Genomic DNA, 26,096 nt, shown 5'->3' on the forward strand with positions numbered 1-26,096 from the left:
TGACAAAAGATTACTATTCTTGATAAAAAAGCCTATACAAAGACTCTAAGCTGTATGTAACAACCTCAGTTAATGGGCAACTAATTGGCCCTGTACCAGCCACCAAGGGAGTCAAGCAGGGCTGCATTTTAGCCCCGGCCTTATTCAATTTATATATAAATGACATGGTCAAATACCTAACATCCCTGGAGTTTCATGCCCCTAAACTGGCTGAAAAATCAATTTCAGCGCTCCTTTATGCGGATGATGCAGTTCTTCTATCACGAACTAAAGTAGGCCTCAAAAGGCTACTAGGAGAATTCTCAGCTTACTGCAGGAGAGATCAACTGGTGGTAAATCACCAAAAAAACCAAAGTCAGCTAGACAGCTGCCCTAGACACAGAATTGACCTGCACCTCCATGGACAGCTGTGAGTCCAAAATGACTCCTAGGCTGCGCACCTGGTCCTTCAGGGGCACAGTTACCCCATTCAGAACCAGGGAATCCTCCACACATGCCCGCCTCCTGTCCCCCACGAACAGTACTTCTGTCTTGTCAGGATTCAACCTCAATCTGTTAGCCACCATCCATTTTTCCAGTCAACAGGGTCTTGGGAGGCTCATTATAAATACGCTAGGGAAAAAGCATCCCAAAGCGCCAAGATACTGTCTCGCTTTTACTATACGAAGGGAGGCAGGCATATTCCAGTGGCTCTAGAGGTTTTTCAAGCAAAACCTTTGGCGCAGTTACTCTATGGGGCCCAAATCTGGATGGGAAATCCTTGTAGCACACTTGAAACGGTCCAATCTAAATTCTTAAGACAGATTCTAGCCGTTCCAGCGTGTGCACCAAATGCGGCCCTATGTTTGGAGACCGGCCTCCCCTCTGTCGAGACCCGGACCTGGTTAAGAACATTCAACTATTGGCTTCGCTTAAATTTAAATACATCCGGCCTATTGCCCCTAGTTACACGGGATGCACACAGAAGTCTGTGGTCCAAAGCAGTGCATCAAAAATTACTTACATGTGGCCTCCAAGCACAGCAATTACTTAAAATGGGTCTCCCCAGGGCAAAAACCCTTATTGACCAGCACCTGAAGGACATCGAACTGCAGAATAATCTGGCCTCTATTAAGAAATTTAGTGCTTGGTACGCTTATCTGCCCCCCTCCCACTTTGACTCTCGGGCACCATATCTGTCTAACCTAACCATCCCAAAATTTAGGCGGGCCTTTACGCTGGCCAGACTAAATATGTTACCCTCAGCTGTTCTCGAAGGTAGATACCAAAAAATTCCAATCGAGAACCGGCTTTGCCCCTGTGGATCCGGCTACGTAGAGACTGTGTCACACGTTCTCTTGTCTTGCTCCCTATATAAAGATCTGAGGGATGAGACCATCACGCCGCTCCTATCTGCCACCCCAGGCCGCTCATGTGAAGCCAAATTTTGTTCACTCTTAGCCGACCAGAACAGTTTGATAACAGAGAAGGTTGCCAGATTAATCGAGAGAGCAATGAGACTGAGAGCCACTATTTGAATGACAACAGTGTAGTCACCCGGATTTCCCGCCTAGGGTGATATTATTATTATTATTATTATTATTATTATTATTATTTCAATAATAATTTCAGGATTCAAGGAATGAGATTATTAATCTATTTTTATTTATTATTCCCTGCTTATTTGGTTATTATTATCTTTCTCCTTGTCCTGGCCATCCTCCTGAGGCTATAGTCACAATTCTTCAATTTGGCTGGACTCTATACTTAACCGGCCCGGAACAATCTACCAGAGAGAAGGTCGCCACCCATGGGACAGAGGGACATCGATTGAATGATAACCCAGCTTTTACCATGGGTTTTAATAGGTTTTATTGGGAACCATATTTGTAATGTATTTTTGTTGGTGTTTGTCCTTTTGATGCTATGGCCTGTCGGCTATGCAAATAAAGTTTGATTTGATTTGAATGTCACTGAATGAACTTTTATTCACTCAGATCATTGTTTTCCTGGGGTAATCAGGGGGAAAAAATTAACCTTTCTAGTCATGAGGAGTGTTCTCTGTTGCCTTCCTTGCTGATACCAATGTGGAGAGGACACCAAACTGTGCTGGCAAAACTCCTAATAGCATAAGTTGTGCAAACTGACCTTTCTCCCTGTTATTCTTAACACAGGCTCATTTGTGGAAAATAGTTAATCTTTAAATGAGTTCAGGCTCCTTGGATTTATAGGCAGCGCTTGGGATTCCCATCCACTTCTTTGCAGAACCAAAATACCAGGAGCAGCAAAGTCAACGAGGGCCATCAGCTCCCAAATGGGCCTCTTTGGAGTGTTGCCCTTCTTGCTGGTCTCCTGCATCACCTTCTTGCTTATCCTAATCCGGAGGAGAGATGCCACAAAGGGCAAACTGCCCCCAGGCCCCACCCCATTGCCTTTGCTAGGCAACTTGCTCCAGTTGGATGTTCGTAACATCATCACATCTTTTCAGAAGGTTAGTGTGGGTCTCTGCCGCCAGCAGGGCTGGAGGCTGCTATGTGGTGTCCCCGTGCCATTCAGAGTGGAAGAGGAGGAGCTACCGCTAGGCAGGATTTATTACTGCAGAAAAAGAGGAAACTGCCTTATAAAGATTCAGATTACTGATCCATCTAGTCATGTTTTTTTCTGCTCTGCATTGTCCGGCAGCAGCTCTCCAGAGTTTTAGATGGCAGGGACTGGATGTGGGTCCTTCTGCATGCAAAGCATGTGCTCTTCCAACAAATCACACCCTTTCCCACTGTTCCTTTACGTCCATATATCAGGCACTAAGATACAGTATGTTCTTTGTCTCTTGGCAGCTCCAGGATCAGTATGGCTCAGTCTTCACTGTCTACATGGGCTCCCGGCCAATCGTGGTTCTGTGTGGTTATGGAACCATAAAGGAAGCACTCATAGATAATGCAGAAACATTTGGAGGGAGAGGACTGATGCTGGGTTTGGATGAAACCATCAGGGATTATGGTAAGTGGCAGCTTGAAAATGGAGTGTTTGTAGCAGAAATGAATGCAACCGAAAGCTGGGGTGGGATAAATTTATCTTGCAATATTAGAGGAAGGGCCATAGCTCAGTGTCAAGAGTACCTGCTCTAAATGCAGAATGTACCAACTACAGTCTTTGGCATTTACTTGAAAACCTGGAGAGCAGGTGCTGGCCAGTATACTGAACTGGATGGACCACATGCCTGACTCTGTAGAAGGCAGCCTTCTCTAATCCCTGTCTTTTTCTCTTTTATTTTTTGAATGTTATCCATATAAACCCAATAACAAAATAGAACTTTGTGAGTCAAACATATAAAAAGTAAATCAAACCAAGTCCAGCCTGGGATTCTACATTCACAAGAAGTAATAATAAAGCAATTTATCTGGATATTTGCGATGAGATACCAGTAACAGACAAGTGGAGAGTACCATCATAATAAATGAGGGAGCAAGAGGCGTGGTGCCAGGGGGGAGGTGGGAGTGGACCGCCCCGGATGTCATCACTGAGGGGGGTGACATTTGGCGCGCCACCCACCCACGACTTCCAAGCCTACCCCAAGCCATTGGGGGAAGTGGGGAACTGCACTGCTTTTCTGAGAGCCTTTCCCCCTTCCCCCTTTGTTCTGACAGCCTTTGCCCTGACACGCTCCCGGGCTGCTTCCTGGGGAGGGGGGGAAGCCTTTTCTATCAAAAAGAAGGGGGAAGGGGGGAATGCCATTGGCAAAGCGGTCCCCCCCAGAAAGCAGCCCGGAAGCACAGGCAATGGCACACAGCCTGCCCACGGCTCCCAACCCTCCCCTGAAAGATCCCCATACCCGCTCCTGCTTGCACTGGAGTAGGAGCTAGATCGGGGCTGCTCAGCTGGGGAGCTGAGGGGTCCACGGCTGGGGGACCCCTCACCTTCTCAAGGGAGAAGTTTAAAGGAGTCCCCACCTCACCATCAGAGCCCCTGCATAACCTGAAGGCAGCCAGGTGGGATAGTTGCTGGGGTTGGGGAAGGTGGAGGCAGCCCGGCAGCTGCATCTGAGAGCACCTGAATCGCCTCTGAGGTGGGGTGGGGTTGTTTTAGCCCTTCCTTCTATTAATAATTTCAATGTGGGGGTGTGTGAAAAGAAATTTTCTGCACGGGGTACCACCTGACCTTGCAACGCCACTGTGTGGTGCACTTGATTTACAAGACTTACCAAAACATGAACCTAGAACTGAAGCCACCAGGGACAGAAGGAGTACTGTGATTCTATAATTTAACATAGCTCAGGACTGAATAACTACTTTTAGCCTGAAAATTGCATTCCACCATAGGAAACTTTTCAGTAATGTGCATGACTGTAGTAAGTGGTGCTGGAGCCAAGGTGTGTGGGGAAAGAAGAGGAAAAGGTTTGCACGTCCTTTCGGCCTTTTCCCCATCCTTCCTTCCTTCCTTCCTTCCTTCCTTCCTTCCTTCCTTCCTTCCTTCCTTCCTTCCTTCATTCCTTCCCCCCTTTCCCCTTCTTTCTGTCACACACCCCTCAACCTTCCATCTGTTCTATTCCCAGTATTATCTGAGTCAGATAGACCAAGGGGTCTGACCCAGTAGAAGGCATTCCTGCATTGCAGGGGGCTGAACTAGAAGTTGATGGGGATCCCTTCCAACTCTATGATTCTAAGGCAGCTTCCTATGTTCCTTTTCTAGGGATGGGGGAGAAATTTGACTCACTTCTGATTTTCTCACTTTCCCCCATTTCACTCCTAGGAATGGAAAGGTCAGCCAGTTTGGCTTTTCTAGACTTCTCATTTTTCCACTTCTCCACATTTCCACACCACTTTTCTTTTTTTAAAAAAAAACCCAAAACAAAACACACCAAACCTCTCCAAAATTCTACCGTGTTTTAGTTCACATATCTCCTAGTAAGCACATAATGTACACATTTTATCTTTGCAGGCAAATTTCCCCAATACAATGCATTTTGATGTTATTTTCACTATTTCATGAATAGATTTTTATGCCTGCTTTCCACCGTTTTTATGGATATTGGCTGGAGAACCACACTGCAAAATTTGGAAAAGTGCAAATTTTGAAACATGGCTGTGTTTCAGTTCTCCTATTGTTTTGGAAAGTAAAAATGAGTGCGAATTAAATGTGAACCGAATCTAATCTTATGTCTGTCCCTATTTAATGCTGCTGCTTCTCTCTCCCTTCACAGCTGCCTCCTCCTCCCTGCCCTCATTCTCACCTTCTCTCTCTCCATCTTCCATTTCTTTCTTGTTACCACTGGCACCAATGGAAGCCATTGGAAAGCCTAAATCTTGTTGGGATGGTTGGGAGGTCCCAAGGAGGAGAGCCATAGGCCTGGTGGTTGGTTCCTGAGTTCCAGAGGTCTGCTGCCCTCGAGCTGATTCAAGGTGCTGAAATTATGCCACAAGTCTGCTTCCCCGCACATTATGCCAACTGTCGCTCCATCTTTCTGTGCGGTTACTTCCATGCCAGGGCTTCCTCCATAACTCCTGCAATGGAGGGGGTTGGACTAGAGGACCCCTGGGGTCCCTTCCAACTCTACAATTATACGATTCTATCCATCTCAGAGTAACCAGAAAAACATGGCTCTTTCCAGTGTCTTTTGTTTGGCCCTTCCATCTTCTTTTAGACCTAACTTGTAGTGAATAAAATGTCCCCGCAGCACATATGGCTACCCCTGTGAGAACGGGATTGTTAGACTAGAGGGATGTTCTGTGTGCCATTGTTTTCTGTGTAGCGCTTCCATCTTTTCTTCCCCCAGTCTTCTGCCTTTTTTGTGGCGTTTTTCTCCATTTCCAGGCGTGGTTTCCACCAATGGGGAACGGTGGAGGCAGCTGCGTCGCTTCTCCCTCACAACCCTGAGGAACTTTGGGATGGGGAAGAGATCCATCGAGGAGCGGATCCAGGAGGAGGCCCAGTTCCTGGTGGAAGCGCTGAGGAAAACGGAAGGTGAACATTTCCCCTCAGAAAGGGCACCGTGTGCTTTTTGACATTGTGGCAGGAAGCGAGGAGAAACGATGTTGTAACTGAGGAACAGCTGCTCAGTGCTTTCCTCACAAGCGTTCAGTCACCTGTGTGGGCCTGGCTTTCCTCCTTTGCACCTGCCCCTTTGCCCACAGAGTTTGTCATCTGGAGCCAAAGGGACTAAACTGAGATTTCAGGAGATGGCGTTAGTCCCTCAGGAAGATGGTGGCGTATAAAGTAGCAAAGGATCTCCTTCCTCCTTGTGCTCCAGCCCAGATGTGCAAAAAGTGGTTTAAGTCATGATGTGGGGATTGTAGATTTATGTAATCACCACAAAGGGGTCAATTGCAGTGCCAGGTTCTGTGGTTTTCTGAGCACCCGGCGACTTCCCTAGAAAACTCAGCCAGATAGGCTGAGTATGTATGTATGTATGTATGTATGTATGTATGTATGTATGTATGTATGTATGTATAAATAAAAAGCAACCTTTGGTTTGTCTGGCTCCGTTCCCTCTTCCCTCAGAGACTTAAGGGGTGAGACGTCTGGTGGGGAACCAAATGAGTCCTGGGATTGTTTCTGTGGAGAAATAAGACCCATTTTTCTCTCCCCTCAGACCAGACAAGGGATGTGAGCAAATTGAGCAGAGGCAATGCAGCCGTCCTCTAGCGGAGGCGTTTTCCCACCCTTTCCCCCTCCCCCACCATGAAGAGGCTAAATTAACACCAGGCTCAAAATGGCTGCCTTTATGCCAGGAGCTGCCTCTCCCTCTCTCCCTTTCTCTCTCTCCTCAAGGCCTGGAGGGTCAGGGGAGCCTTTCCAAGGCCATGGGCCTTTAGAGGGCCGCAGGAGTTGCCTCAGGATTTTGTTTTTTAATGGAGATCCAAAAGGTTCTTCTGCCCTCTCCCCTCCCCCCCCCCCCGGAGTAAGCCCTTCTCAATGGCCCTTCTAAACAGCTACCGTCTGAAATAAATTAATCACTACACATGCCTCGTTCTGAAATAAATTAATCACTATGCACACCTCATGAGTCCCTGAGGAATTTGGAAGGTTCCCCTAGAGGATGGCTTGGAATTGCATTGCTGTGTCCCTTTTCCTTGTTTCCTTAGGTTTTCCCTCAGCTATTGAAAAGGCATAGCTGCTTCTCTTTTACCACAGCTTTCCAAGTCATTTTCTTGAGGAATTCTTGAAATTCGCTCTGTAAAGTTTCATTTTCTTGGCCACGGTTTGCACATGAAATAACCCAGGTGCCATTCCGTTTTTTCTGCCTACGCCTTGACAGTGTATTCTTTAAATTTCTTCTTTCCTTTTTTTGACAAATAGTCCCTCTAGAAAGTTTCGAAGAAGTTTTTATCATTTAAAATAATCATTGAATAATTTTTATTCAAATTTTTAAAAAGCAAAGAAGATTACACAACTTACATACCATGGAAAAAATGAAGTTTCGAAGAAGTTTTTAATGGAGTTGTGGAGAATTTCTAGAAAGCCCCCAAGCTTTCTAGTATTCCCTTTAAATGGTAGAAATATGAGGCTGGCTGGTTCTGCACTGGCTCACATGGCATGTTAAGTTTCTGCCCATGTGCAGAGGTTTATTTGGCTTCATCTAGCTGGAGAAACTTCGTTTGCATATTTCTGGATGCTGTTAAAACATTCAGGAGCCTTTTTAGCTAGATGCACCAGTGTCCATTAGGGATATTCTTTCTCCTGAGGAAGGCAGCCCTGTTTAGGGAAGTTTTTAATGCTGGATGTTTTATTATGTTTTTAATATTTCTTTGGGAGCTGCCCAGAGTGGCTTAAGAAACCCAGCCAGATTGGCGGGGAATAAATAAATTATTATTATTATTATTATTATTATTATTATTATTATTATTATTATTACTACTCCTTTGACCACAGGATGCATCCTGGCATCTTAGGTGATGTTGTGTCCATTTTTCACATCCACAGGGCACCCATTTGATCCAACCTTCTACCTCAGTCACGCTGTTTCCAATGTTATCTGCTCTGTGGTTTTTGGCCAGCGGTTCGAATATGAAGACAAACAGTTTGTCTATTTACTTGATGTGATCAACAAATCCTTCCAGCTCATGTTTTCCACATCGTCGCAGGTAATGGAGGCACCTGCTCACCTGAGACAGAGAATGCATCCATGGCCTCCCGTAACCTGGTTATTTCATGCCCTCCACTTTTTTCATTTATTAAAAAAATGGCTCATTTCTATTTGGGTGTGGTTTGGGAAGGCATAGTACAAGGCCTGGGCATTAAGGGGTCACGTGCATGGGGTGCAAGGCAATGAGGAAGCTTAGACAGTTACATCTGTTACTTTTCTTCAAAGATGAAGAATTTTTTCCCAGGCCTGATGCGGATCCTGCCTGGGCCTCACCAAGAAGTGCCCAAGTACATGAAGGAGTTAATAAATTTCATCTCTCAGAGGGTCCAGATCCACCGGGAATCCTTCGATCCAAATTGCCCCCGGGACTTCATCGACTGTTTCCTGGCCAAAATGGAACAGGTAATTGTTGGGGGGAACCAAGGGTCTCCCAGTTTTTGGAGGTTGACCTTCTAACCAGTCTTTGTTCTGGCACAAAGGACTCATCCAGACTTCCTTTTGTGCTGCATTTCAAGGCACAGGTCCACACTTGAAAGTACCATGTCTAAATGCTCCTCCCACTTTTATTTTTGGCCCTATGATTTCTCCATTACAATCTACTCTTTTTTTTTAAACATAATTTTTATTGATTTTACAAATTACAAAAGACGGTACATACATGAACACCTTTTCCACCTTCTTCCCACCCCCCTCCATGGGTCCTCCCCTGCCACAGAAGTATCCCACGTAGGTGAACAGTCAGAAATGGTCCATTTTATGATTGGATTTCTGTCCTCCTCCCCCTCCCCTGCCCCCAAAGCCCCCCCCCTGCCACCAGGGAGCTCCAGTAAACCAGGGCAGTACGCAGGAGGTCATCCATCCAACCATCTATTGTCATACCAAAAAAAGAATAAAAAAAGAGAAAAGAGAAAAAAGAGAAGAAAAAAGTGACAAAAAAGAAAAAAGACAATACAAAACAAAACAAAACAAAAAAATCTTTCTTCCATTCATAATTGTTAAACCATATTTTGTGGGCTTCCCCACCCTCCCCCCTTCCCCGGTTTTCCTCCCTTTTTTATCATCTTCAACAGTTTCTTATTTTATAAAATACACCTTTATACCTTATACTACTTTTAAATTAGCTATTATCATTTTCACCTAATGTCCAATCACTGAAAAATCAAACTCCCATTTTTTCTTCTCGTGCCTAATTTTTACCCCCTCTATAAGCCTCCATATTTTCACCTTTTTCCAAAATCAATTCACTTTTAAAACTATAACTATTCCCAATCTAACCTTACATCCCCGATTACCGGCTCCACCCCCCCCAATCCAGCAAGTTCCGTAGTCAGCAGTCCAGTTATAATCCTGTTAATCCATCCTTATAATCACAACTTCACTTTCCCTTCACCCCACCCCCTGTTTACAGCCTTTTGCCATCCAGGCCTCCATACAAGACCCCTGAGCTTCTTCTCTTCTCTGCTTATTTTTCCCCTCTTCCCTGTGGGCATTAATCCAATCGTGCCCCCCTCGAAGGGGAGGCACTCCATCCGACTTTTTGTAGAGTAAAATCATCATTTTTTTCCTGGTGGGCTTCATTTTGTGTTATATTATCACAGTCCGCATCTTCATCTTTTCCTTCCAAATCACAGTCCCCATCATTGTCATTCTCACACTCGTCTTCTTCAGTTTCAATAGCTTCATCCTCTAAGAAGTCATATTCTGCCATCACCATCTGGAATTGTTGCTGTAACTCTTGCTGTTGTGTCTCCTCTTGACATAGTTCTATTCTTACTTCCCACATTAAGGTCAAAACAGTCCGCTGGAACTCAGGCGAATACCTTTTTGTTGACATAGTTCAATCCTGTCAAGGTCAAAACTTGTCACATGGGGTGGAATATGGTCACAGTTTATTTTCTCGACTCCGTTTTAACAAGCTGGCTGCATTCTTCAAGTCTTATTAAAAATAAAGTTCGAACTCGCATTTCAAAAGCATATAAACCAAAAAGGAATTTTCAAAAAGTCCAGAAATAAAGATAGAAATAAAATTTGACTTATAAATCCTGATCAGCTCACTGGGTTGTCTGGGCTGCCGGCTCCCGAGGAAAAGAAAGGTCTTTCTTGGTCTTAACCTCTTTCTGCAGGGCACTCACAACCACAGTCTCTCTCCCCTTTTACCCTGCATTTAGGGGAGATTCTCTTTGATGCCTTTGAGGGATCCTTTTAAGTTGAGATCTTCTATTTACGGCTTCGGGTTTCTATTTACTGTCTCTTATGTTGCCGTGGGGGGGGGGTGGCTTCCTCTTTTCCCCCCTCTCTCCCAGGTCCAAATTGTTTTATAATCCAAATCGTGAGGTTACTTACAGTCTTATTTCCAATCGTTTTATTTTCAGAAGAATCCAGTGCTCTCCGCCTTCGGCTTGAAGCTTCTCACCGCTAGGATAACGTTACCGCTCAAAATGGCCCCCGCGACTTCTACCCTCCTCGCTCCGGAGCTCTTATTAGAGCTTGCCGGAGAGTTGGGGAGTCCGGATTGGGGCTCTGCCGAGCAAAATTCGCCCCCGGGACGCCCTTCCCGAGGTTCTAAGGGGCGCAGCGTCGCTCTCGCTGCCCTCCCCACTCCTAGCAGAGACGGGCCATCTCGGAGACGAGACGGGACCCCGCCGATCGGCGCTGGCGCTGAACCGGAAGCCCCTACAATCTACTCTTTGCCAATGAATCGGCGCAAACAGCAATCCATGGAACAACCCAAATTGCCATTTGTTCTGATCCAGCATCAGGGGTGGAGGAAGGGGGTGGTGGTGGTGGTCCGCCCTGGGTTTCACCACTGAGGGGGGTGACAAAACGCTGGGCGGCAATCACCGCAGGGCCTGTAGCACGCCCAAGCCACACATCTCTCCTGGGAGAGACGCGGTGGCTTGGGCAACCGCAGGCTCTGCGTTGCCCAAACGGCCTACCTGCTGCCTCCCCCCCCCAGCTGTGGGACAGCTGAGAGGGAGGAGGCAGGCAGAATCCAGAGGCTGCTCACCCGCCCCTGGGCAAGTCACCCCAGGCACCAAAGTGGCTACCCAAAAGATGGGTTCTTAATTGACACAATTTGCCCAACGTGGCCTTTGTCAACAGCTTATCCAAAAAGATAATAATATAATATTTATTAAACTATTGTTCAACCACACTTTAAAATAGTTTAAAAACTTACAACGGTTTAGAACAGAAATTCTATTGAGTCAGATATTTAGGGCGGGGGGACTAGAAACAGCTGCCACAACCGCCATGTATATACATAAGGGTCTGGTTGATTCTGTTTCAGTGTATCTGACGAAGTGTGCATGCACATGAAAGCTCATACCAAAATAAAAACTTAGTTGGTCTTTAAGGTGCTATTGAAGGAATTTCTCGTAGGAGGACCACACTTAAATATTTTCTGTCAAGCACAGATGTCTTCATTTTCATTAACTCCTATCCAGTCATTATCATTCAGGGAATGTATAAACCAAAATCTTTCTATATAATAGAGGTTATATAGAAGATAGAGGATAACTCTATCTCTCTTTTAAATCAGAACCAGTGAAGGCAGTGAATGTCCTGTGTGAGTGTCTGGAGGTGGTTGGAGGATGGTTGGCGGCTAACAGATTTAGGTTGAATCCTGACAAGACAGAAGTACTGTTATTGGGGGACAGGGGGCGGGTGGGTGACTCCCTGGTCCTGAATGGGATAACTGTGCCCTTGAAGGACCAGGTGCGCAGCCTGGGAGTCATTTTGGACTCACAGCTGTCCATGGAGGCACAGGTTAATTCTGTGTCCAGGGCGGCTGTCTACCAGCTCCATCTGGTACGCAGGCTGAGACCCTACCTGCCTGCAGACTGTCTCACTGGAGTGGTGCATGCTCTAGTTATCTCCCGCTTGGACTACTGCAATGCGCTCTACGTGGGGCTACCTTTGAAGGTGACCCGGAAACTGCAATTAATCCAGAATGTGGCAGCTAGACTGGTGATTGGGAGCGGCCGCCAAGACCACATAACACCGGTGCTAAGAGACCTACATTGGCTCCCAGTACGTTTCCGAGCACAATTCAAAGTGTTGGTGCTGACCTTTAAAGCCCTAAACGGCCTTGGTCCTATATACCTGAAGGAGTGTCTCCACCCCCATTGTTCATCCCGGACACTGAGATTCAGCGCCGAGGGCCTTCTGGTGGTTCCCTCACTGTGAGAAGCAAAGTACAGGGAACCAGGCAGAGGGCCTTCTCGGTAGTGGCGCCTGCCCTGTGGAACACCCTTCCATTGGAGGTCAGGGAGATGAACAACTATCTGACATTTAGAAAACACCTAAAGGCAGCTCGTTTAGGGATGTTTTTAATCTGTGATATTTTAATGTATTTTTATATTTGTTGGAAGCCGCCCAGAGTGGCCGGGGAAACCCAGCCAGATGGGCGGGGTATAAATAAATAAATAAATAATATACGGCACAATTGATCTTTCATAATTGACTTAAAAATACGGCAAGGAAATCCTGCTGGCCATACACCAGCCTTCCATAAAACGTTTTTGCAGGCATGCTGATTGGCTCCTGGTTTGATAACATTGTTCTCTTCTTCTTCTTCCCTGTGTCAGGAGAAAGAGAACCCAACTTCGGAATTCCATAATGAGAACTTGGCTGTTACGGTTCTTAACCTGTTCTTTGCAGGGACAGAGACAGTCAGCACCACCCTCAGATACGGGCTTCTCATCCTCCTCAGATACCCAGAGATAGAAGGTGAAAAAACAAGACTGAATCTTCCTCACTCGCTCTTGTTGCCTGTCTTTTGAGCTGGCTTACTGGTTCCTTTCTTGCCAACTAAACCAGGACTCCCTTTACCTCTAACCTTTGAAAGTTCCACTTGGACAAAACCCGAACTCTAGGCTGCCCAGGTCCTTCCTTTGATCACCCCGGGGATGGAACATCTATGACAAGCACTCGTACTATTCTAGGGTTCACAGTGGAACAGTGGTAGTTTGATGTGAAATTGCTACTGGGAATAATCTGGAGTAGTCTTAGACCATTCCTAGTAGCTTCTTATGATGATGGGGCAGGTTGTTGGCTTTTGCATGACTGGAAGGTTGCCAACTGTCCAATGTTAAGAGAGACACACCTGTTGCTCCATCCACTTTTGGCTTTGGTTCTACCCACCATTGTCATGTGATCCCTGAAAGGTTCTACACAAAAGATTATGGTCCCTGGTTTCAAAAAGGTCTTCCTTACCCCTAGTCTAGCCCCTTCTTATCTCCTTTGACTGGCAGCAGAGCCCCAGACTCTCACGTGGAAAATGGTTCTTTCCATCACCTTCTACATTAATCCTTTAATTGGAGATGTCAGAAAAAGAACCTTCTGTATGCAAAGCATGAGCTCCATTTTGATTTTACTTTCTACACTGCTCTGATATAAAATATATCAGAATTGGAGAATAGCCTCTACCAAAGGCATCATGGAACTGTGAAGAAGCACAATCTCAGGATGAAGGGAGACACATTTGGCAAATCCTCACTGTGATCAACTCCTGCCCAGAAACCTATGTCCCTACTGTGGAAGAACATGTGGATCCAGAATTGGCCTCCACAGTCTCTTATGGACACACTGTTAAAACCATATTCATGGAAGACAATCTTAATTGGCTACGAGTGATCACCAAGGAAAGAAAGGATATCAAAAATATTTTGAGCCAAGGTTCCTCCTCCTATAAATGCATATTTCTAATCACCTCCCACCGCCTGGGTACCACAGTGTATAGCTTTAACCCTTCTCTCTTCTTTACAGCTAAGGTCCAAGAGGAGATTGACCGGGTCATTGGGAGGAACCGCAGCCCCTCCTTAGAGGACCGGAGTCAGATGCCCTTCACGGATGCTGTTGTTCATGAGATTCAGCGGTTTATAGACATCACCCCACTGGCACCTCCCCATTCTGTGACCTGCGACACACATTTCCGGGGTTTCAGCCTTCCCAAGGTGTGGTGAGCCATGTGGCCAACAGAAGCATTAGTGACAGGTCAAAAATCCTACCAACATGTGTACAGCTGGAGCTGTGCACATATGTGTTTGCACCCCTGCTCCCATGAAAGAGTAGGAAGCTGCAGTGGCCTAGATCAGGCATAGGCAAACTCCAGGTCTCCAGATGTTTGGGACTACAATTCCCACCATCCCTAGCTAATTGGACCAGGGGTTAGGGAGGATGGGGATTGTAGTCCCAAACATCTGGAGGGCCGGAGTTTGCCTATGCCTGGCCTAGATGGTTGTGGTTCCACTTTCCATCATTTACAGGAAGCAGAAGGAGATGTACCTCTGTGTAGTGCAGCAAACTCGAGGACTAATCAGTGAGGCTGGATGCCTGTGGTGCAAATCCCGCCTAATGGACAGAAAAACAGTCCCTCATCACTGTGGAAGGACTTTAGTATGGCAGCAAACTCAGTCACACACAACATCCTGTTATAATGGTGCTGTCTTACCTTAAATAACCTCTGCCATCTTCACTCCTGCATGTGAGGAGGTTTGAACTAACTACATGTTTATTATTGTATTCTTAATGCAGAAAGTTCAAGAGGCTTAAGCTGTAGGTGGGTCTGGCACAGGGCCAAAGGCCAAATGCAGGATAAAGAGGAAACAGAAGGCCCTAAACATCCAGTTGTTAGTAGTAGTAGTAGTAGTAGTAGTAATAATAATAATAATAATAATAATAATAATATTTTTACCTCACCCATCTGGCTGGGTTTCCCCAGCCACTCTGGGCGGCTTTCAACAGAACATTAAAAACATTCAAAACCTATTTTATATATCAGTAACCGGTGCTTTTGGGGTCTCTGTCTTTCCTCTCCAGGGAACCACAGTAGTGCCATTCCTGTCGTCCTCCCTGCATGACCCACAGCACTTTGAGACACCGAGGAAATTCAATCCTCGTCACTTTCTGGATGAAAGAGGGTCCTTCAAGAAGAATGAGGCCTCCCTCACATTTTCAACAGGTATTGCACATCAGCTTTATGGTAGGGAAGAATGCGTGGGAGGGCTGCCATGGCTAAAGAACAGGCAGCCCCAAACTTCGGCCCTCCAGATGTTTTGGACTACAATTCCCATCTTCCCTGACCACTGGTCCTGTTACCTTAGGGATCATGGGAGTTGTAGGCCAAAACATATTGCGGGCCGCAGTTTGGGGATGCCTGCCTTAAAAGGAATTAAGGATGTGAAGGAGGAAAGAGTGAGAAGGGCAAGGATGTTGGGTTCATTAACAGGAAATTAAGTCTTGGATTGAGCATTGGGTTAGGAGGAATAACGTTTTAAAATTATTATTATTATTATTATCATTATTAGGCCAGTGCAGAGCTTGTCTGTGGCCCAGGGCAGGAGTCCTTGGTCAGTTGGGAGTAACAGGGTGTTCCAGGCATGGCAGTGTAAGTCTGGCAGGGCACCCTTGCCAGCTTATCATTCGGAAGCCCAGGGCAAGTTTCCCCAGCTGTCTCTCCCACCCTTTGCACGAGCCTGAATATTATTACTATTAAATTTGTTTACTGCCCTTCATCCGAAGATCATAGGGCAGTTCACAACATAAAAAATACAAAATGAAAACAAAAAAATGCATAATAAAATCCTATTTGTCGTTTCTCCAGGGAAAAGGGTTTGCCTTGGCGAAGGTTTGGCCCGTATGGAGCTCTTCCTATTCCTCACAGCGGTGTTGCAAAACTTCCACCTGAAATCCCTTCAGGAGAGGGAGGAAATAGACATTTCAGCGGATGTGCAAGGCAGTTCAAAGCTTCCCCGGCCTTATAATCTTTGTGTGGTTCCACGGTAAATTGTCCCTACTGCATGAATGCTGAGATATCTGGGGGATGCAGGTGCCTCTGCCAGTATGTTTCTGCTTAATCTCTTAAACACCTTCTATATCTCTTTCTGATTGGGAGATAATATTAACACAATGAAGGTTTGTGGCTGAAAAACTGCTTTAAAAATCACTATGACTAAAGTGTGTTATGTGTAGATCTCAATATAAAAGGAGTCTGCCCTGATTGTGCTTCTTCTGTTCTTGATTTTTCTCATGGTAGAAAAAGAAAAGAGTATTAACCAGGAGAAAAAAGTAACAAATAGGTGAGGTGGCTCACTCAATATTTTATACTGTGGGAGAAATGCAGAATGTCTTAAGAGGAGAATTTAAGATCTTTAAAGAAGATATATGTGAATACACAGACACATTGGAGGAAGTGCCTGGGATATGCAGGGTTGTGTATGTACCTGTTTAGTCTAAACACCTTCTCTCTGTCTCTGAATGGAAGATAACACAGTACATACCCAGCGGCGTAGCTAGCCGCCTGGCTGCCTGGGGTGGCAAACCTGAAGGCACCCAAAGGCGGGGTGTCCTTCACATGCATGCGTCGCGCGTCATGCCACATGATGCATGCATCACGACGTGCATGTTGCGGCACTTGGCGCATGCGTGCACAGGAGGCATGTGGCACGGCAGCGCGGCAAACCCCGTGGGCAAGCTATGGAGTGAGGCAGTCTCGGCTGCATCGGGGCTTCTCTTCCATGGTGGCGGCCGCGTTGTGCAGCGGCCAGAGGTGGTCAGCCCTGTCCAGCCTGCTGCCTGGGGCGGTGCTCCCCCCGGCCCCTATTACTACACCACTGTACATACCTTTGCTGTGAGTCCTGGAAGACCTGCTCCCTGCCCTGCAGGATTTCCCCCACCCTGCTTGGGAAAGCAAGGCCCTGACTGACTCCAGCTACAAGAGCTGTGGCTGCTGAGGAGGCCAGAGGTCATCTTTAGTGCAGAACTAGGTCATCAAGCCTGAGCTTCCACAACTGCCACCAGCCATGAACCACCCCATAAAATGCAGTAATCTAACCTAGAAGTTAACAGAGCATAGGCAGCATAAGGTGGCTGAAGCCTTGTTTTTCTGCAATGGGTGGAGATGGAATTAAAACTGCGGTTTCACCCTGACACAGGGCTCGTCCACACTTCCATTTGTCCCATGTTTTCTAGGCATGGGTCTGAGAGGTTTTTGGTTTGCCTCACAGCTTTCCCTGAGAAAACCCCCTGCTTACCGCTGTATCATAACAAACATCAACCAGGTTTTCTGCATTGCATCCATTGCATTTTTAAACAAAGACTTTTCTGAAAAAACATAGGAAGGCAACAGGGAAAACCCAGAGGAATTTGCTGGGTTTCGATGTCACCGCTGATGAATTACTATTTTCTTGGTCAAACTATCAAGTTAGCAGTATAAACATTGAAACAGACTGTTTGTTGAAAACCCAGCCGTTGTAAGTTGGGTGGGGTGAGAAGTTACACAAGGAAACCCCTCAGAAGCTAACCCTGGACATATCTCCTTTTAATTGCTTCCAGCCCACCACCTACTGCTCCCTTCCTGAATTCCACAAACCCCTCTCCTTCATGTCCTTTTTGCTGCTTTCGCTCATTCCACGCATTCATTTCACTTACTCATATTTATTTAGGATTCCATTCCCAGCAGAACCATTCTTGTTTGGCAGGAGGAACCTACAGTTGCTTCCATCCAACGCCACAGCCTGTAAATGAGCCCTAAAGTTCTTGCAGAAGTGGGGCGTGGGAACCTCAGGAAAAATCCACGGCCATCAGACAGTGCACCCATCGCCCCCACTTTCTGTTTGGCCTTTCATCAGTTGTCTTCCAGGGGGCGGGGGGGGGGAGATAGGTGCATTCTCTCTCTCTTGTCTTTCCCAAAGGCACATCTCGTACACCAGTGGGCCTGATGGTTCAGCGAGGAATGAGACACAGCTGGTACTGGCGGGGGGCCACCCCAAACCCACTATATTCCGGGGTGATGTCAATTTCCTCAGAGGCGATGGGAGACATTAGGGTAAACCTCTGCAAGATGGTGGTCAAATAGAGGAAGAGCTCCATCCTAGCCAAGCTTTCTCCAGGGCAGGAGCGTTTCCCTGTGGGATGACAGCAGGGGAGAAATCAATGAGCAGAATTGTTTTAAGCAGTGCTCACTCCAAGGGGTACTCAAGGGTACACAGTACCTGTACATCTCTCTCTCTTGCTTAAAAAGTGTGGCACTTATTGTAACAATTTCATGGGGAAAAAAGTATTGGTTTTAAGAGTTGTTTTAGATGTCAGAGCCCAACTTGTTTGATTTTTTTGAAAGGAGGTAAGAGGCAATAGACATCCTCTGGAGGCTGGGGGAAGTTGAATTTCTCAGAAATTTCAGGGTGTTGGGTTGGCTCAGCTATGTTCAGACCAGCAGTGGGGCATCTCCAATTAGGCCTGTCAGACTTTACCTTTTGGCCCCTGAAGCCCCTTTGGCCAAGCCACACATCCCATCCTACCTTTGGCATCATGCATGATGTCAGGTGTGGGGCAGGTAGAGATGTGGCTGGGATGAAAGGGGTTTGCAGCACCTGAAAATAAATCCCTGTGCAAAGTGGTTTTGTTTTGGTTCTTACATTTAAATAAATAGCGAGAAAAGAAAGAAAGAAAGCCTCATGGCTGCTGGAACCAACAGCAAGTGTCTCTGTACCTTCCTGGCCACATTTCCTGAGTCAGAAGACTCCTGGGAGTGATGCTCTTCCCATGAAGCCCTGGGACATCTTTGAATGAAAAAGGTGGCCGGTCCCAAGGGCTGTTTAGCTGTACCAAAAAATATCATCATGTTGGGGAGAAGAAAGTGAAACATGGGATAAATGTTTCATGTAATCCTAAGCAAATTTAGTCAGAGGTAAACCTAAATTTGTTCAGTGGGACTTACTTCTGAGTAAACATGCTTAGGAGGGCAGCACCCTTAACAAACTGTGGCTCCCAGGATTCTTTGTGGAAAGTAACATGGTTTAAGCATGCTTTAAATGCATGGTTTGTATGCAGCCCATGATGACTCGGGAAGGGTAATTCCCAATGAGTTGAATGGGCCTTACTCCCAGGCAAATGTGTAAAGGAATGCAGCCTAAATTACTTTAACTGACATGCTGTCATCATGCAGTCAGTTCAAAGACCAAGATGATCGGCTGTTTAGCATCAGTGTATTTGATGAGGGTTAGCAAGTTTGGTTTTTCATTACATCTCCAATATTAAAAGATAGGAATATTGCTCTGGGTATTTAGTTTAGATAGATAGATAGATAGATAGATAGATAGATAGATAGATAGATAGATAGATATGTTATTGTGCAACACTCACCTGCAGAAAATGCTATGAAGGCAGGAGATTTCTTAAATGTGCCTCCCTCGTCTAGGAAGTGCCCTGGATCAAAGGTCTCTGGTGCTTTGAACTGGGTGGGATCATGCAGGACAGTATTAAATACAAAGAACACAAAGGTACCCTAGAAAAATGGGGCAGAGGTGAGAGGAAAGAGAGAAAAGGAGATATAATTCAGATAGTGGCTTTGTGTGCCTTGGTGTGGTGAGTTTTTGGGCTCCATTGAATGAGTTCTGGCTCCCCTCCTTGAACCGTTTCCATCCCAGCTGCTCCTTTTAAGAACCTTATAACAACATCCTCCATCCCTTCTTTCTCTAGTCTTTTAGATTGGAAACCTAGGGGTACACACTATCTTTTTTATTGATCTGTAAACTGCTTTGGGAGTCTTTTCAGCTGAAGAGCAAGGGAAAAGTGCTTTAAATAAAAGTTCTTGCTGGAAAGAACATGCTGGGCTAAGATGGGCCCCCTTGCTCTGATCCAGTTGGATGAGTTTTCATGTTCTGATTTTGTCAGCTGAGTGCACGTACCTTAGGAATTGTGTATCCCATGAACTCTGTATCACATGTCACAGAATGGGGAATCCCAAGCGGGTTAATATCAATGAATCTCTGGATTTCGTGGATCACAGCATCCGTGTACGGCATCTTCACCCTGTCTTCCATTGCAGGGGCCCGGTTTGGCCCAATGACTTGTTCTATCTCCTCTTGGATTCTCTCTGTGATGATGCAGCCATAGGAGGACAGATTAGTAAACTGCAAGGCTTGGGTGAATTTAACACCTGCTTTACTGGTGGCCAAGGGAGTGACATTTCCTGCCATGACACCTGCTCTGCTCCATATGGGTTCCTTTCCCAGCTCAACTCACCAGTGATCTCGGGGTACTTTGTGAGGAGCAGGAGGCCATATCTCAAGGTGCTGCTGATGGTCTCAGTCCCAGCGAAGAACAAGTCGAGTGCAGAGACAATGAGATTCTCCTGGTGGAATTCAGTGCCAGGAGTTCCTCTCTCCTACAGGCAAAGGAAGCGAGGAAAGCAAGTGGAAAATGAGCTGGAAGTAGAATTAAAAATGGAAGTTCTGCACAGCAATGATATTATCCAGCAATGCCCTTCCCTGTGCCCAGGATCATTTATACAGCTCACACCCAACTAAGTTCCATATTGCACAGATACATCTCCACCGTGTTACTTAAAAGCAAAGGAACTTAGCAATTGCAGGGCAGAATTATCCCCTGCCTCCTGTTTGCCTGGAATTGCTGCGGGCGGCAGCCGACATACCCGACACATCTGGATGAGGAAGGTGTCGATGTAATCCCGAGGACTGGCTGGGTCCAAGTTGTCCTCATGTTTCTGAACCATCCTGGCTGCGAATTTCTTTTGCGCCTCATAATTCTCAAAGAGCCTGTTGTGTGGACCAGGGAGGTGCTTCAAGACTTGAGGGAAGAGGCCATAGAGCTGGGTATTCAGAAAGGAAACCAAATCAGAAGCGAAAGGAAAGCTGCTTCTCCCTTCAGTGGGCAAAATGTACCTGTCAGTGGGAGTGGGGAGCTGCTTCCAAGTCTACTGAGTGGAGCCATCAAAATATGATGGAGCAGCTTACTTTTTGTTTTTATTAAAGCTTTCTGGGTTTACAAAAGTATGTGCAATGTCTCTTTTTTCAAGTTACATTTTCTACAGATCTGTTTCATTTGTTGAGACATTAGTGCTACATTAGGAAGGAAAGGGGGAAAGAGGTGGAGGGGGGCATGGTGGGTGGAGTGGGGTCGGGTGGCAATGTGTCAGCGTCACTTGTGTGGGTTCTCTTTACTACTCATAGTTGGTAAAATTTGCACCTGATGCTAGGACACACTCGGCCCTGTGAGTGGTGCAGCTTTGATCTAAGAGGCAGTCTTGGACTTTGTGGGGATTTGCACCAAAAAGACTCAGGACCACCATGAGGAACAGCACCACCAAATTAGGGTTAGACATGAGAAAAGTGTGGAATGATTAATGGGAAGACATAAAAACACTGCACAAGCAAAGCAGGATAAATACAGGATGAACACTTGTATGGTCTGCTCATGTAGAAATCAGAAAGAATGCTAATTCAAGACTGGATATATTATCAGCTCCACCTTTGTGCAAGCAAATCAGGCTGAATGGTCAGCAAATAAGATCATCCGGAGGAGTCCTTAATTCATCTAGAAGAAGCCCTCTCCTTTTCTGTTAGACAGCCCTCTGTTTTGGAGGGCACTCCAGAGTGACTGCTAGCTCCCATCTTTATCCATTTAAAAACATGTATCACTCAAGGGAGCTTAAGAATAAATACGCAGCATGGAGTCACAGGAGTACAACAACAACAGAATCTGTGCAGAATAGGAAGGATAATGTACAGAGAGCTGCAATTAAAGCATTCAGTATCTCAGTTATGCAGAAGCTCCACAAGCCAAACGACAACCCAGCCATATACTCAGAAATAAATACCGTACTCAAGTGAACCATTTAGCCTAGTGCTAAAAAGGTAAGGAAGGTGCCATGTTGATTTCTCCAGTGCAATGATAAAAAGGGTCTCTCCCACAACATCCAGTTCTCTTATACCATAGAGGGGTGGTTTTTTGGGTGTGTGTGTGTGTGTGTCTTATTCCTTCAAACCCTGAATCATCAAGAGGAAGGATTATGCAAGAAGGGAAGCAGAAACCACTCTTCAAGAAGTCCAAATATTTTCCTTGCCAGCCAATAACTGCTCAGTGCTTGGGGGTCTTTGCCACCCATTCCAGCCCTCCATCTCTGCCCACCTGCACCCATACAGTGTCCACCCGCCGGAGATTCTCTTGGATAAGGTTGAGTAGGGTCTGGAACTCCTGGTCGCCATACTGAAAGCGCTCCCCAAAGACCACAGAGCAGATGATGTTGGACACGGAGCGGCGCAGGAGAAAGGTGGGGTTGAAGGGGGAACCTGGCAGGAGCAAGGGAAGAGAAAAAGGGATGGAGGAGGAGCAATGGAACTGCCTGCTTCTGCACCAGAACTCTCTGAAAGCTGGAGGTGAGGGGCAATACCAGGCCCATGCTTGAGTGCTGCAACTGGATCTGAAGCCAAAAACCAGCACTAGCTCCATCACACAGATGATCTGGGTTCTATCTAGAGTGGGAGTGAGAAGCCGGTCTTGATGACAGAATTCTTTGCTGCCCAGCCTGTAAGATACTCATTTTAGGCAAAGATATTTTACAATATTGTCATGGCAGAGGAAGCCAATTTGATGCCCTGCAGATGTCGTGAGACTACGACTCCCATCTTGTTCGACCATAGGTCCATTCTGCCTGGGGCTGATGGGAGCTGTAGTCCAAAGACATTTGGAAGGCACCATGTTGTCTGAGCTATGCCAATTGTTGATTGTGAACCCCCCCCCCCAAATCAACCTGGTAGCGGGGAGAATGAACACCTCAGACCCATTCCTGTGACTGAATCACAGATTCAATTGCCATTAGATTATTGCAGAGGAGGGTGACTGAGAGGATCATGGGTCTGGAAAAACCAAGCCTTATGAGGAACGGTTGAGGGAGCTGGGTATGTTTAGTCTGGAGAAGAGAAGACTGAAAGGAGATGTGATAACCATCTTCCAATATCTCAAGGCCTGTCACATGGAAGATGGAGCAAGCTTGTTCTCTCCTGGTCCGGAAGATAAGACTTGAACCAATGGCTTCAAGTTACAAGAAAGAAGATTCTGACTGAACATCAGGAAGAACTTTCTGACAGTGCAGTGGACTCCCTCAGAAGATGGTGGACTGGGGTGGGGTAACATCCAGTGAGGGCTATTAACTTCTTGATCTGCTTCCCAGAAGTATCTGGCTGACTAATTGACAGATCAAGATGCTTACGGTAGGAGATGGACCCTTGCTCTGGACCTGGAGAGTTTTCCTTATGCTACTGTGTTCTTTGCCATGGCCTCCTTGCCTCGGGGCCATTTTAACAGACTTGAAGGAAACAATAAAAACAGTAACGTGTGTTCCAAGGGCATGAGGAACAAGGAATGTTTTAGACTGGAATCATGTGTTTGGATTTATATACTGTTTCAATGTTCCAGCATTCGGACCCTTAACATATGCCCAGCCTAGCTGACGACAACCCTTTGCCAGAAATCTGCCGCTTCGGACTTCAAGGAACAAAGATCCAAACCTTGAGTTTTCCTGAACTCCTCCGTCAGGAACTCGATTTCCTCCTTGATCCGCTCCTCAATGGACCGTTTCCCCATCCCAAAGTTCCGGAGGCTGGTGAGGGCGAAGCGACGGAGCTGCCTCCAAGTCTCCCCATTACTGAAGGCGATGCCTAGAGGGAAGAAAAAGCGGGCAGAAAAAGCACACCTACAATAAACCACTGAGCCTAGGGCTTGCTGATCAGAAGGTCGGCGGTTCGAATCCCTGTGACAGGGTGAGCTCCTGTTGCTCGGTCCCAGCTCCTGCCAACCTAGCAGTTCAAAAGCACCTCAAAATGCAAGTAGATAAATAGGAACCGCTACAGCGGGCAAGTAGATAAATAGGAACCGCTACAGCGGGAAGGTAAACGGCGTTTCCATGTGCTGTTCTGGTTTGCCAGAAGCGGCTTTGTCATGCTGGCCACATGACCTGGAAGCTATACGCCGGCTCCCTCGGCCAATAATGCGAGATGAGCGCGCAACCCCAGAGTCGGTCACGACTGGACTTAATGGTCAGGGGTCCCTTTACCTTTACTTTACAATCAGGCAGGCTGGGTACAGAGGAGAAAGGCAGGCAAATCATCCTTCAGCTTGGGGATTCCTGGGCATTATAGGCTCACCTCTGCCAGCGAGTCTTGAAACATTCTCAAGTGATCAGGCCAACGATGCTCCCCTACATTTTTTTTATTTACAATTGTGGAGGGAGCTTCTTGCATTTGGACCTCCAAGGGGCTCAGGGCAGCAGCTGCAGCAGCATACACGGGCCTGGGCTCAGGAGCAGACAATGCAGGTGACTGTGCGGGGCAGTGCCTGTCTCAGGCTACTGCCTCAACTAATCACTGATGCAAATAGGTGCCAGCATCACTTGTAAATAGGTCAGCACTGATTGGCATGGCCAGCATTGTGTTTACCTCCCCTCCCCTGTTCTCACTGTGGCCAACCAGATGTCCACTATGGGAAACCTGCAAGCAGGACCCGCTTGCAAGAGCCCTCTCCCTTCCAGTGGTTTCCAGCAACTGGTATTCAGAAGCATTGCTGCCTCCAACTGGAAGCAGAACAGAGCCATCCTGGCTAGGAACCATCCATAGCCCTCTCTTCCTCCTCCATGAACTTCTCCAACCCTGTTTTAAAGCCATCTAGGTTGGTGGCCACCAATGCCTTCTGTGAGAGCAAGTTCCATAGTTTCTTACTTGTCACACCCACACCATACATTTAAGATAGTTAAAGTGGTATGAATGTTTTGTGGGGGATGTGACCATTGTCAGTCAGGGTCGGTAATACTACCGGTAAGCAAGATGGAGCAGTGGTCTAAATCGGGATATGGCAGCATCCTATATTATATTCAGTATTGTGGGCCCTTATTCTGCGTGGCCCGAATCATAGGCACAAGTCCTCCCCGTCTGTACCCCCACCCCCCACCCCTCAAGGACTAGTAGTAGCAAGCAGGGGATAGTAAACAAGCATTAAGTAATGGCAGCGAATCAGAACCAGAAGCAGACATGCAGTGCAAAGAAAAGTCCCACTCACCATAGCCTTTGCTTGTCTTCTCCACAATGGAGAGTTTGGCCCGAGCCCCAAATTCCTCCGCTTGATCCACAAGGGCAGCCTTCACCATTTTGTAACCACAGAGCACTACAGCCCTCTGGGATCCAAGGTAGATGGTGAACACGTCTCCATATTGCTCTCTGAGCTGCACCACAGGTGGCAAAGGGAGAAAACAGAAGCTCCGTTTCAGGGCTAGCAAGATGCACTTTGATTCCAGTACAGTATATTAGAATCGTAGAGTTGGAAGGGTCATCTAGTCCCACCCCTGCAATGCAGGAATCTCAACTAAAGCATCCATGACAGATAGCTATCCAACCTTGCTTTTTCTTTTAAAGGCATTCAGGTTGGTAACCATCACTGCCTCCTGTGGGAGAGAGTTCTGTAGTTTAACTATGCCCTGGTGAAGACGTACTTCTTTTTATCTTCCAACTAATGAACATGTGCAAATGTTACACAGTTTTGTGATGATGGGCCTGTGCCCTGAGTCGTTCGAGTTTTTATACGTCCCTGCCCCAGACCCTCTTTCCAATGCCGCATTTCTGCCCCAAAATATGTGAGGAAATAAAGGAAGAAACAGTGATTCAGGTTATGGACAGGGAGTGTTTCTCTCCCTGTCAGGAAGCTGCAATAACCCTCTCAATCTTCCGAGATTAAGGAGAAGCATTTGCAGGCGGAGGTTTACAGTTTCCAGATGTGCTGCTTTGCAGGCGCAATGCTGAAAAGCAGATGGGAACAAAACAAGTCAGCCCTGGCCTTAGTCTGCCCTGCCCCTCAGCAGCCACCTCTGCCCACCCCCTCCATTGGTCCCAAGGGAAAGGAGTTGCTTTGCACCCAGCAGCCAAGCTCCCCAAAAGCTCACCTTCAACAGGCTGTGCAGCAAGGAGGGCCCTTTCAGGTGTAGCAGGCTGCCCAGCAGAGGCCAACTGGGAGGACCTGGGGGAAGGTTTCTGGGGCAGTTCTTCTTCCACAGCAGAAGCAGCAAGAGGAGGAGAATGCCCAGGGCCCAGAAGACCCCCAGACAAGTCCTCATCCCTTCCCTCTCTCTCCCCCCCCCCCAAAGCCAGGCTCCTTGTTCCTGACTTCTCTACGCCCAGAAGGAGGAAGAGGAAGTGAAAAGGAGGCAAGTAGTTTGCTATAGTCACTGCTGGTGATGATTGCAACACAT

At 46.7% G+C, this 26,096-nt stretch overlaps 2 protein-coding genes across 3 annotated transcripts; one reads left to right on the forward strand and one right to left on the reverse strand.

The window, feature by feature from the left end:
• The first annotated feature begins 2,223 nt into the window (after positions 1-2,223).
• On the forward strand, positions 2,224-16,038 carry LOC118086691 (cytochrome P450 2G1-like). Its single transcript, XM_035118616.2, has 9 exons — positions 2,224-2,470; positions 2,814-2,976; positions 5,788-5,937; positions 7,897-8,057; positions 8,285-8,461; positions 12,649-12,790; positions 13,829-14,016; positions 14,882-15,023; positions 15,666-16,038. The coding sequence occupies exons 1-9, from the start codon at positions 2,294-2,296 to the stop codon at positions 15,845-15,847; spliced, it is 1,482 nt and encodes a 493-aa protein (XP_034974507.2). The 5' UTR covers positions 2,224-2,293; the 3' UTR covers positions 15,848-16,038.
• Positions 4,812-26,096, reverse strand: LOC118086692 (cytochrome P450 2G1). Of its 2 annotated transcripts, XR_004692769.2 has the most exons (10): positions 25,791-26,096; positions 24,914-25,076; positions 23,371-23,520; positions 21,992-22,152; positions 20,496-20,672; positions 20,087-20,228; positions 19,750-19,937; positions 19,205-19,346; positions 17,492-17,967; positions 4,812-6,528 (listed from the first exon to the last, which is right to left on the reverse strand). XR_004692769.2 is itself a non-coding variant. In XM_035118617.2 (9 exons), the coding sequence occupies exons 1-9, from the start codon at positions 25,959-25,961 to the stop codon at positions 17,786-17,788; spliced, it is 1,476 nt and encodes a 491-aa protein (XP_034974508.1). In that variant the 5' UTR covers positions 25,962-26,096; the 3' UTR covers positions 16,356-17,785. The 2 variants fall into 2 exon arrangements, 1 of the variants encoding a protein (XP_034974508.1); XM_035118617.2 differs by lacking the exon at positions 4,812-6,528 and having other exon boundaries at positions 16,356-17,967.

The sequence above is a fragment of the Zootoca vivipara genome, chromosome 6 (genome assembly GCF_963506605.1).
Source record: "Zootoca vivipara chromosome 6, rZooViv1.1, whole genome shotgun sequence".
In the NCBI taxonomy this organism is placed as follows: Eukaryota; Metazoa; Chordata; class Lepidosauria; order Squamata; family Lacertidae; genus Zootoca; species Zootoca vivipara.

Excerpts from the sequence above, each read along its gene's own strand:
- LOC118086691 (XM_035118616.2), top strand. The coding sequence starts at position 2,294 with ATGGGCCTCTTTGGAGTGTTGCCCTTCTTGCTGGTCTCCTGCATCACC. Across the intron at positions 8,058-8,284 it reads TGTTTTCCACATCGTCGCAG|ATGAAGAATTTTTTCCCAGG; the intron begins GTAATGGAGGCA and ends TTTTCTTCAAAG. Across the intron at positions 8,462-12,648 it reads TCCTGGCCAAAATGGAACAG|GAGAAAGAGAACCCAACTTC; the intron begins GTAATTGTTGGG and ends TCCCTGTGTCAG.
- LOC118086692 (XM_035118617.2), bottom strand. The coding sequence starts at position 25,961 with ATGAGGACTTGTCTGGGGGTCTTCTGGGCCCTGGGCATTCTCCTCCTC. Across the intron at positions 22,153-23,370 it reads GGAGTTCAGGAAAACTCAAG|GTTCCCCCTTCAACCCCACC; the intron begins GTTTGGATCTTT and ends TGCTCCTGCCAG. Across the intron at positions 17,968-19,204 it reads CTTCATAGCATTTTCTGCAG|GGAAACGCTCCTGCCCTGGA; the intron begins GTGAGTGTTGCA and ends GTCATCCCACAG.